The sequence below is a fragment of the Balaenoptera acutorostrata genome, chromosome X (genome assembly GCF_949987535.1).
Source record: "Balaenoptera acutorostrata chromosome X, mBalAcu1.1, whole genome shotgun sequence".
NCBI classification, from domain to species: domain Eukaryota; kingdom Metazoa; phylum Chordata; class Mammalia; order Artiodactyla; family Balaenopteridae; genus Balaenoptera; species Balaenoptera acutorostrata.
The window spans coordinates 132,744,047-132,756,124 of record NC_080085.1 but is presented as its reverse complement, the minus strand read 5'-3'; the positions used below and the strand labels follow the sequence as shown (position 1 = coordinate 132,756,124).

At 42.8% G+C, this 12,078-nt stretch overlaps 2 protein-coding genes across 5 annotated transcripts in view; both read left to right on the top strand.

Moving 5' to 3' along the window:
* Positions 1-3,303, top strand: part of F8 (coagulation factor VIII) — a 130,596-nt gene extending 127,293 nt beyond the window's left edge. For 3 of the 4 annotated variants that reach the window (XM_057537753.1, XM_057537755.1, XM_057537756.1), the window contains one exon: positions 644-3,303. In XM_057537753.1, the coding sequence (XP_057393736.1) occupies positions 644-799 (156 nt within the window). In that variant the 3' untranslated portion in view covers positions 800-3,303. The remainder of the gene's footprint in view (positions 1-643) is intronic. The other variant, XM_057537754.1, reaches the window with a different exon arrangement.
* Positions 3,304-4,789: 1,486 nt separating this feature from the next.
* Positions 4,790-11,473, top strand: SMIM9 (small integral membrane protein 9). The gene is made up of 6 exons (XM_007184602.2): positions 4,790-4,876; positions 5,065-5,256; positions 6,141-6,270; positions 9,082-9,175; positions 9,941-10,010; positions 11,111-11,473. Exons 1-4 carry the CDS (start codon positions 4,870-4,872, stop codon positions 9,107-9,109), a joined length of 357 nt encoding a protein of 118 aa, XP_007184664.1. The 5' UTR covers positions 4,790-4,869; the 3' UTR covers positions 9,110-9,175; positions 9,941-10,010; positions 11,111-11,473.
* The last annotated feature ends 605 nt before the right edge of the window (positions 11,474-12,078 follow it).

The following is a 12,078-nucleotide window of genomic DNA, read 5'->3' as shown; positions in this document are numbered from 1 at the left end:
ATATATATTGTACATGTGGAAGGTCAGTGACCAAGGTCTCTGCTGTCATGGAACCGACATTTGGTGGTGAAAACAAAGGAAACGGTCAATAAGCAGGTAAACAGATAAATGAGAAGATTCTGAATGGTGTAAAGGAAATGAACAAGAGGAGATTTAGAGTCAACAAGAGTCCTGTTTCAGAGATAACACTTAAACTGAGACCCAAAGGCTTGGCAGGTTGAAGTATTTGGGAGTAAAATATCATGATGTTTACAACTTCCTTGAATTAGTTGGGAAAGTGGGTGAGAAGATTCCAGAGGGAAGCCATAGCTGGAAGCACGGCCTCCACAGGAGGTTAGCAAGGGTGCTCTTAATTCTAGATGTCACAACCACCTTCCCAGGTACAGAGGCAGGGGACCGAGTCATCCAGTCACCTCCCAGGGTTCAATCCTGAACTACCAGAAGCGTGGATCCCTCAATTGGAAGTGAAAAAAAGCGTGCGTGCTGGGCGATGGGCATTGGGGTGGGTGTCCATGAGGGGGCGGAGCTTAGGGAAGGTTACAGACCAAGCAGGAGGCCAATGGACTTGGGGAGCCTTGGTGGGGGGGTGTATAAACATAACTCTTTTCCTGTCAACCAACAAATGCTATCTCTCCTCTTTCAGATTTTTCAGGGAAATCAAGACTCCTTCACACCCGTGGTGAACGCTCTAGACCCCCCGCTGTTTACCCGCTTCCTTCGAATTCACCCGCAGAGCTGGGCGCACCACATCGCCCTGAGGCTGGAGCTTCTGGGCTGCGAGGCGCAGCAGCAGTACTGAGGCCCGGTCTCTCCTTCCTGGCCCCGGGCCCTTTCCTGATTTGGGTCCAGCATCCCTCTGAGCCCGCCCTCCAGGTCACTCCTGCCCCACGCTGCCCATGGTGCCATCGTTTTTCTATGTATTTCAACTCCTCAGTACCGGCAGATATGCCCTGAAGCCTCCCAAATCAATCGTCATGTGTCCTTCGTTCTCTGGGGCTGTTGCATCCAATTTACCTCTTGCGCATTTGCTGTGGCCGCTCCCAGATTGTTCCTTCCTTCCAAGGTAAAAAAGCAATGAGGAAACTCAGCTGGAAAGCATTCTCCTCCGGACACGGCCACCACTTCCTCCTCTGTGGTGACCAAGAAAGGTCATGATCATACTAGGCTTCTAAAGGACATATTTTTAATATTTCCACAGAAAAATGAGGAAAATCCATGGCTCTCTGGGATAGGAGATACAACATTGTAATTCTAATCATGCACTCATTTTACTCCCTTCTCAGCTAATTTCCTGCTGAAACAACACAACAAAATGTACCAGGAAATTCTGTTCCCTAACTGCCCAAGAGGAACCCCCACCTCACCCCATCCCTGACAGATAAGGTTGGGAATGGTTTACTGTCCTGTAAAAGTCCATTAAGGTTAGAGGTTAATTTACAGAAATCAATAAGGTGATATGGTTTGACTCCCTGTAAAAGGTTAACCACTTTTATGTCTAACTTAATCATCTTGTTTTGGCATTCTTTTCCCATTGACCACATACATCTTTATTTTTCAAATGCTCTTGGAACCAGCTCTTTTGTCTTCCCGCTGGTTTCCTCAATAATCAGTTAAACAAAACATTGACATGTGAAAACAAATGCCTTTGAGAGTTGTGCTTTTATACTGGAAATAAAAATGTGAACAATGAAATTTTATAATTTATGAGGTGAAGCTAACTTAAAAAATTAGAAATGGAGCCTTACATAATTCTTACATTTATATAACAAAGGTTTCACTGACTGTTCCACCAGTCAGCATTAGCAACAGTGTGACCTCAAGATTCAGAAAGAACTACTTTGTAAAAGCAACCAATTCTGACATGCAGAGTTCTAAGTAACTAAGTAGTAACCTAAGTGACAGTGTTCATTTTGACTCCATGTTATCGACTGTACCTCATTAGAAAAATTAAGTTTATACACATTTTAACAAAGTTTTTTCAATATAACCCAGAGAAATTGTTCATAAAAAAAAAAAAAAAAGAAATGGAGCCTTGATCCAGTAGCAGAGAGAGAGATTCTTAACCTTGACATCCATTAGCACCAGAAGGAGTAAAGGCAGTAGTCTGGGCTCTGGCCCATCCCACAAACCCCCCTTTTATAAGTTTTCTAGAGGTTGTGACCAACCAGAATCCGGGAGAGGCTGCAGCAGAATGTAGTGAACCTAATGTGAGAAATGCTGTACTTGCATTGCCCACATCTCCTGGGATCCCTTTTACGAGTTCAGTGTTTGCAATCATACTCCAGCTGGTTTGGCTAATGGGGGACCTGTATTCAGAAACCTACAAGACCCTGATGAAGATGACACAGATGGACAAATATACTGTGTTCATGGATTGGAAAAATTAATATTGTTAAAATGACAATGCTACCCAAGGCAATCTACAGATTTAATGCAATCTTTATCAAAATACCAATGGCATTTTTCCAGAACCAGAACAAACAATTCTAAAATTTATATGGAAATACAAAAGACCCTGAACAGCCAGAACATCTTGAGAAACAAGAACAAAACTAGAGGAATCATGCTCCCTGACTTCAGACTGTATTACAAAGCTACAGTCATCAAAACAGTATGGTAATGGCTCAAAAACAGACAAAAACAGACACATAAACCAATGGAACAGGATAGAGAGCCCAGAAATAAACCCACACACCTATGGTCAATTAATCTACGACAAAGGAGACAAGAATATACAATGAAGAAAAGACAGTCTCTTCAATAAGTGGTGCTGGGAAAACTGAACAGCTACATGTAAAAGAATGAAATTAGAACATTTCCTCATACCATATACAAAAATAAACTCAAAGTGATATAATTATTTTGGAAAACAATCTGGCATTATCTACAAAAGTTGAGCATAAAGATAGCCTGTGGCAACTCTGTTGGGTAATGACCTAGACCCAGAGCTGCCATGTGAACCAAGAGACAGGGCAGCACTACCCATAACACTTACAAACTGGAAACAACCCTTATTGCATATATTTCCTAGTGGCTCACTTTAATTGCAGTAGAGTAATCCATTATATAATATATATCACAATTTATTTATCCATTGTTTTTCTGACTGATTCATTTATGCCAGTTCTTCTATGGAGCTGATCATCCTTTTTAAAAAATTGATTTGTAAGAGTTCTTTGTATGTTAAGGACATTAACCTATTATCTGTCATATGTTGTGGAATTTTTCACCTAATTTGTCATTAATCTTTTTCTTTACAATGTTTTGCTGTATGAAAGCTTTACATTTTTATGCAATAAATTTATTATTTTCACCTATGGCTTTGGGGTTTTATGACATGCTCAGAGTAGCTTTTTTCACCCCAAGATTACAAAAAACTCCACTCGTGTTTTATCCCAATATGTATATGGTTTTATTTTTGTTTAGTCCTTGATCCATCTAGAATTTATTTTTGTGTGTATGGCTCTCACTCCAGTCAGTGCATCCGAATGAATAGCCAGTCATCACATTAAACCATCTCTTTTTCCCCCACTGAAATGAAATGCCACCTTTATCATCTATTCAAATCCCATACATACACTATTTGAAGGTGCAGTAGATAACCATGTGGCAAACAAAATATCTTAGAAATCTTCAAGCCCAAGAGGATATGGCTACCATGAGGATGGATTTCAGTATCAACACAAATGTTTATGCATAGACAGAAGAAAACGTCTGTATACTTAGCTGTCAAATAGAGGGAGACTGGGGGCGGGTCAAATGCAATAGATGATATCATAAGGAGGAGTAGAATTCTATTTGGAACTTCAGAAACCTTAAAGGAAGACTCTGGCCAGCTTCTTCTGAAGACGGAGGCCTGATTCACTGGCTTCTTTGCCACCTTACCTGACACAGGTCTCAACAGTGGATGAGAGTGTCAGTTCTAAATGTCTTAAGTAATAGAAAGCTCAAATAGGAGTTTATTTTTCTCAGACCTAGTAGTTGAGAGGTGGGCAGATAGAGGTGTTGGTTTAGTGGCTTAAAATTGTCAGAGCCAGAATAGATGTCATTTTCTTGGCCTTTTCCTTGTGTCCATTGCCTGATGGTCACAGGATGGCTCCTCCAACCCCAGGTAACACTTAAAGAATGTTCAAGGCAGCACAAAGGGAAAATGGTAGCGCCATTTCTTTTATCAAGACAGCAGAAAATCTTCCCGGAAGCCACCCATCAGATGTCCATTATGCTTCAGTGTCCAACACTATGTCCCATAGCCATTGTTAGCAGCAAGGCTGGCTGGGAGAAGGCGGATTCAGCTTTTCTAGCCTCTCTGGTTGCATGTAATAAGTGAAAAGGGGGTGGTGATGACAGGCAATGAACAATATCTGCCCAAATTCACCACCCATTCATTCATTCAAAACATATTTATTGAGCACCTGAGCAGCCTATGTGAACAAAACAGAGAGGAGCACATGTGGCTTGTTCCAGAGGAAATGAGGCTGAGGTGGAGTGATCAAGAGTAGATAATAGGACATGAGTTCAGGGAAGTCAGTAGGACACTACCTGACTTACAACAAAGTGAGATCTCTTTGGCTGTTCAGTGGCAGCAAGCAGGAAGCTACGAACTCCTGTGACTGCAGAACTTCTGGGCCACCGCCACCCCCATGATGGACTGTGCCCCCTTATCCACTGAAATTCATACCTGGTTAACCATTTATACTGCTTATTTGCTGATTCAGTAATAAACCCAACTCAAAACAAAACAAAACGAAAAGGATGTGGGACTGAAAAAGCGGAGTCAAAGATGACACCACAGGGTTTGGCCTGAACAACTTAAAGAGTTTCCACTGATTGAGCTGGAAAAGCCCGAAGGGTGATGTGGTTTAGGAGGGGATGTCAGGTACCTGATCCGATGGAGCACAGTCAATTTCTGTCTTGTGTCGTTTTGTTTCTTGAAGACGGGATGGTTTTTGCTTTGGAAACTGGCTGTGTTCAGGACTCAACAGTGGCAGTCAGTGAATTTTTCTTGTGTTCATCATAGCTTTAGTTTTGCAATAAAAACTAAACCACCATTTTCTGACTTTTCAGACAGAGCTGCCTTGGGACAAGCCAAGGAAAAAGCCATCTCCCCTCGGTGCAGGCCCTCGGGAGAGCCCATGGAACCCCCGAAGCTGCTGTGCTCTCTGACTTGCCTCTTGTTGGAAACTGTCGCTTTGTCTCTGTCACCTTTATCTGCCTTCGGAATACAAGACCAGGATGGATTGGAACCACGCTCAAGGGGTGTGTTTGCTGTTACGATGAATGTTCCTCTCTTCATAGGACGTAAGATTCCTGTCTCAGGTCAGGAAAGACTGATTCTGTATTTAAAAATAATGTTCGCAGGAAAGCAAAGTATTTCTGGTTTGGTTCAACAAGCATGAACCCACTAAGCCAAAGCCATAGGTGTCAACCTTCCGTGAAATATGACAAATGCTCCCTGAGGACAAAGGGATAATTAAAGTTGTTTGGGGGGAGGGGTCAAGAAGGACTTCAGAAAGGAAGCGAAATTTAAGCTAAAGCTGATGAGCCAGTGACCCGTGGCTTAGGTGCTCCCAAAGCCCAGCGTGGTGCTCAGTTCCTTCCCATCTCTGGAAAGGGTATCATTGTGAGTGGTGAACCCTCCTGACTTCACGCCACAGACACTTCTGTTTGCCCTGCCTCTTCCCTCTGAGCCTCCTTCTGCCGGCCGCCCGGCCTCCTCCTCCTCCTCTTGGTGCCACTGGGGCAGGTGGCCATCTCCTTTCTCCTCACGGGACACAGGGCGCTCAGCCCCCCGAACACCCTCTAGGCAACAGCATGGTGTCTGTTAAGGCGTGCTCCTCGCTCACAGTGTACCCCATTGATTCACAGAGACCTCCAAACAACCTTTAAGCGATCTGGGGCAGAGATTATTGCTCCTATTTGACATACAAGGAGGAAAAGATGATATCTATCTGAGGATACCTTTTTTTTCCCCAAAAGTGTATTCCTTTAATCTCTTAGCACAGCAAAGTTGTTAGGAATATGGGCCCTGGGCAACTATAAGAACCTGAGATCTGGGACAACTATTTGAACTTGAACCAGGTTTGAAATCCCAGCTTCATCACTTAGCCTCTCCTCAGTGACTGTCTATGCTCTTCCTGCAGAAACTTCCAGGTCCTGGCTGAGCAACTTCAGTGATTACCTGTGGGATCTCATCAGGAGCTCCATCCCTACAGCTGCCATTTTTGTTTTTCTGATCATTTCAGCAATCATGGGGACCCTCTGCTGCCTCACGTAAGCTGCTGGGGGGAGGAGAGGGGGAACCGAGGGAGAGGCAGGAACGGCCAAGTTCCACACCAGCCTGTGCATCTGTAACTAAGGGAAAGTTTTGAGGAAGGTGATTGTGGGAACACCACTCTGAAAGTCCGTGTGTCCCCCTTTGAAAAAGTCTCCTGCACGTTCTCTTTTTTTCTCCAACCCACCCCCTACGTTTCCAACCACTGATATGTGATGTTTAAAGACCAGTGTTTGCAACTGATCTTTTTTTTTTCTTATACTAACTTCATTAACTCCTAATTATCCTTCCCTTTAGTTTAGGAACTATACATGGTAAACATATGACTAACTTTTCAATTGCCTGAAAATTTGCCGAAATATTTATTATTAAATCATATGAAGCCAAAGAGATTCTTGAAATAGCTAACAAAATACTTCAGCTTAGCTAGAAAAGCCTGAATTTCATTAATTCAATCAGTATTTACTAAGAGATGACCACTTGCCTGTCTCTGTCCTGATTACTAGAGACAGAGAAATAAGACAACTGAACAATTACAACCTGGTGGCTGAGGTCAAAGATCAGGTGAAGGGTGTGGCATCCCCACCTAAGGCTCCTGATAACCTCAAAACGACCACAGATCAAGAACCATGTCTAGGAAACAAACTTGGATATGGTTCCTGGCATCTGGAACTGACAGGAGCCAAACAGAACTAAATGAGCTATTCATTGTTTGAGCCGTACAGCAGTATTCGGACCTCTGATCGGCCATGAGAAGCACATGGGCTCTGAAGGCCCCTAGGAGGGCCTGCTCCCGACACTTGCTTCAGGTACAGCCACAGAGAACGGTGGACTGGGGGAGCCTCCTGGAGGATGGGCCACAGGCCAGGGAGCTCCTCCTAACAGGAGGAAGAGCTGGGCGTGATCAGTGCTGACCAGCAGGATTCCAGAATTGCTACAGAGCAGGGACTGCTGTAGGCCTCCTGGTCTTCCTCTTTTCAACGGGGAGCGTTTACGGCGGTTGCCCTCTTCCTGCTCCATCACTGTATGGGGCGGGGGTGGGGAGTGGAAGCTGGAGATCAGGGGCACATGGTCTATTTTGGTTCAAAGCTCTCTTAACCAAGAAGAGCCACACCCAGACTTGAGAGAACCAGATACTCTGGAAGCAGACTGTGTGTCGGGAGTGTGGTGTGCAGGGTATTATCAGGGATCAACGCCTGCCGGGCGCAGGGGCAGGAAGGGAGAAGCTGAACCGCCTTGCAAGCCCTGCAAGGCCTCGGGTGACCCCCTTCAGAGTTGTCCCTCCCCCGCCGCAGGAAGTACAGGCTCTGTGTTCACCAACCCTGTTCCCTCTTCCCAAGCACAGAGGAAAACTGCATTTCCCAACTAAAGAAGCCAGGACTCAAGTCAACATACATTTGATTCCCTATCTTTTAAATCACTGTTGCTCAAACTCTGGCCAGCAGGCCGGCTGCATCAGAAACATCTGAGGCTTTGGTGAAACAACACAGAGGGACTTCTGTGAAGACAGGCAGGCAACATGCCGAGAGAAATATTTCCTTCTTTGAAGTAAATGGCTCAGCCTGGGGAGAAAAACCAGTAAACCCTTGCTGGGAACAAGCAAGGACAGTAAGAGCAAAACAAAAGAAGACATGGATGACAAAATATAAAGGGGTCCAAAAAGCTGGCACTATTAAATAGAGATAAACAAAGACCTTAGTGAAAGTAAGATTAGAGAAAAAAAATAATAGATGCAGGAGACATAATTAATTTTTTGGTAGAAAACAACCAAAATAATTCAACAGAAGAAAACACTTCAAGGCATAATTTTTTTAAATATTGCAAAATTAAAGGAAGGTTTGAGTCTCTAGTCATACGGGGTGCACATAGTAGACGCCGAATAATACTTGATTTTTTATGAATACATTTCACAGCCAGGATTGCAAACAGTTTCTCTGTGCCTCTTTATTCACCCTCTATAACCATTAGCGGTGGCCATAAGGAAGGCTTAGGCTAGCTGCTACCTGAGGAAATCAGCATGGAAGCCTGGCTAACCTCTCAGGGCCCTGGCAAGTACGCAAAAACACACGTATTCAATCTAACGAACTTTTAGTACGGTTTATACTAGTGAAAAAATAGAACCAACTTAAATGATTCTTGGCTGGTTAAACAAAGCAGTGAACATACATACGAGTACTACACAGTCACCAAAACGTTGCTGTAGAAGGGTAATCACATGGGATCAGATTCATGAAATGCTGCTGAGTGGAAAAACGTTGCTGTAGAGGGGTAATCACATGGGATCAGATTCATGAAATACTGCTGAGTGGAAAAAAGCAGATTATAACAGAGGATATACAATTTCACCCAATTTGTTGTGAAAAACTATACGTACAGGGAAAAAAACTTTTAAGGACCTAACGAAAGATTTAGACATTGGTCATCTCCTTGTGATAGTGCATAGGTGACTTTAATTATCACTATTGTTGTTGTTATGTAGTTTCATGTTTATTTTTGTCTGTCTGCACTTTCCAATCTTTCCACAACAAAACGTATTGTTTAATTAGTAACTTTTTTTAAGAGAAACTTTAAAAACAAAAAAAGAAAAACTATCTGATCACACTCCAATACCACACTCTTACTCTTACTTTCTCAAGTCATGAAAGCATTTTTGCAATATGAAATTACTTGGTTCATGTTAAGAAAAGAAGCTGTCCAAAATCCTATCTTGGAAAAGGTGATGTAACTACAAAGTAGCTCTGTGCAGACCAAGACAGTGTACTGGAATTTAAACTCAGTTCAGCAGTCATCATTTTCTCTTCCTTTCCCAGTATCCTCATAGGTGAACCAGTCCAATGAAGTACTAGAAGATTCCAAGAGAGTACAGAGTGTGCTATTTGTGTGCATTGAGGAAGTATCTATCAGGTAAAATTAAATTGTCTTCCATCTTAAACTACCTTTGCTTTTATTTTCTCCTTTAAAACATGCAATTGAAAAAGTGATAGTAGACTTATTACTGTTTTAATTATAAAATAATACATACTTATTTGAAAAAATTTCATAAAATATAGAAAGAAGAAAAAGTACCCATCATTCTAGCACCTAGAAATAAACATTGTTTACATCTTGGTGTATCTCCTTTCAATCTTTTTTCTATGCTTATACTACCAGTTTCCTAAAATTTGTTACCTGAAACAACAGTTCTGTTTTAATAAACATTATGACACAATAGGGCTTTGTGGCCAATTAAGTTGGAGAGATGCTGAATTAAACAAAGTTAAACATATTTCCTTCACTGTATGACATATCGTGGCTATCCTTCCATATCAGGAAGTGTTGCATAACATTCCTTGCAGTGGGTTCGACAGAAGTCGTTTAAGCACCCCCCATATAATAATAATTTAGGGTGTTTGTACTTGTTCACTATTACAAATGTAATGCAGGTGATAGTTTTACACGTTATTCATTTGCTTTCCCCTTTGCCGTTCTCAGTTCATTCACAAACACCTCCTGTTCTGGGCAGGTAACAAAACAAACACCAAGCCTGGCTCGGGTGGAGGGTACAGCAGGGCCAGGGGCCTCAGAAAGCATCTGGGCTCTACTGGGAGCCAACAGAAAGCAGGGAGCAGAGAAGGGACGTCATTTGATGGGTGTTTTTTTTTTTTTTTTTTTTGATGGGTGTTTTTAAAGGGTCATCTCAGTTGCCACGTTGAGAAGGTCAGAAGCAGGGAGACCAGCCGGGAGGTTTACCGAAGTCCAGGTGAGAGACAGTTTCGTTGGGACCAGGGTGGGAGTCGGCAGGGTTGCAGGAAGAGTCAGAATCCAGACAGAGGGTGAAGGAAGAGGATCAGGATTTGGTTATGGGTTGGGTGAGGTGTGGGAAAGGGAGGCTTTGGGGATCCCTCCCGGACTTGGGGCCTAAGCACGCGCAGGGGTGGGTTAGGAATCTACTGCCTGAAAGATGCGAAGAGGAAGAAAGACCGAATGGATGTTCTCATTGACACGGAGGTGAGATCCAGCCACACACCCTTTGTCCCACACTCCACACAGCAGGAGGAGACCATCCTCTGATCAAACTTGAAGTGACAGTTTAACTTATCAGCTTGCACTAACCTTTAAATCAGATTGGACGTTTACTTAAATTTCCCCCCCACTACTCAGCACATGGGAGCTGGGGAGGGAAGTCTAAGTAACAATGAAAAGAAGAGCTGCATCCTTACACACATCTTTATAGTCTTTATATCTTGCCCAGCTTGTTCCTTAAGACAAACCGCTGAACGTGCAGTTGTTGGGTCACAGGCTGGGAGCATGTTAAAGCCTCACGCTGGTTGGGAGCATATTAAAGCCTCACGCTGGTCCACGTAGCGCTTGTACAGAGTTTCCAGGTTCCGCTCGAGGCTCACAGCCCTCCCTCCTCCTACTCTCTTGAACATTGCGTTGTTTCCTTGGTTTTCTTTATATTTTTGCCAGTTATGCTTGGCAATATATTATTTAATTTTGCTTGTATTTTAAAAATTCCTGAAGTATCCCTAGGCTTGGTGCCCCAGAATTTTTAAGCTTCTTTTTCTTTTTATAAATGTATTTATTTATTTATTTTTGGCTGCATTGGGTCTGTAATCCCCATCCTGTCTCCTCACGCCAGAGCCCTGCCTCTTTTTAAACTATAAAAACTAAATCATAGGCATGCATTCTCCTGTGATTTTCTTATTTTGTGTTTTGAGATTCATCCACGTGGATGCCTGTAGCCCATTTCCACCCAACTGTATGAAAAGATCTCCAATCATTTACACCATCGACTGTAGACGGACATCTGTACTGTTTCTGTCTTTTTTATTCTAAATATTACTGCTTGTCTTGTAGTGTACAAGTGCAAGAGTTCCTCTGAAGACTATCACACTGTGACTGACTTTCTGAGTCAAAGGCACCAATTATTAAATACATCCATGGGCTTCCCTGGTGGCGCAGTGGTTGAGAGTCCGCCTGCCAATGCAGGGGACACGGGTTCGAGCCCTGGTCTGGGAGGATCCCACATGCCGCAGAGCGGCTGGGCCAGTGAGCCACAATTACTGAGCCTGCGCGTCTGGAGCCTGTGCTCCGCAACAAGAGAGGCCGCGATAGTGAGAGGCCCGTGCACCGCGATGAAGAGCGGTCCCCGCACCGCGATGAAGAGTGGCCCCCACTTGCCGCAACTAGAGAAAGCCCTCGCACGAACCGAAGACCCAACACAGCCAAAAACAAATAAATAAGTAAATAAAGTAGCTATAAAAAAAATTTAAAAAAATAAATAAATAAATACATCCACATCCTTGAGAAGATGCAGCATCACCAGTCTTTCAATTTTTTGCCAAGCTGGCGGATAAGTAATGGTATCTTATTGTTTTCTTACTTTGCATTTCCCCGATAACTGATGAGATGGAAGACCTTTTCATGTGTTTATAGGACATTTGTCTTTCTCTTCTATGAATTTTGCCCATTTTTCTAATTTTAGTTTCAGTCATTCCTTATTGATCAGTAGGAATTCTTTCTATACTCTGTATACTAATATTTTGTAGGCTATAGATGTGGAAAATATCTTCCCTCAGTTTGAGGATTGTATTTTCATTCTCGATATGATGTATTTTGATCAGCAGAAGTGCTTATTTTATTTTATTTTATTTTATTTTATTTTTTAACCTCTTTATTGGAGTATAATTGCTTTACAATGGTGTGTTAGTTTCTGCTTTATAACAAAGTGAATCAGTTATACATATACATATGTTCCCATATCTCTTCCCTCTTGCATCTCCCTCCCTCCCACCCTCCCTATCCCACCCCTCTAGGTAGTCACA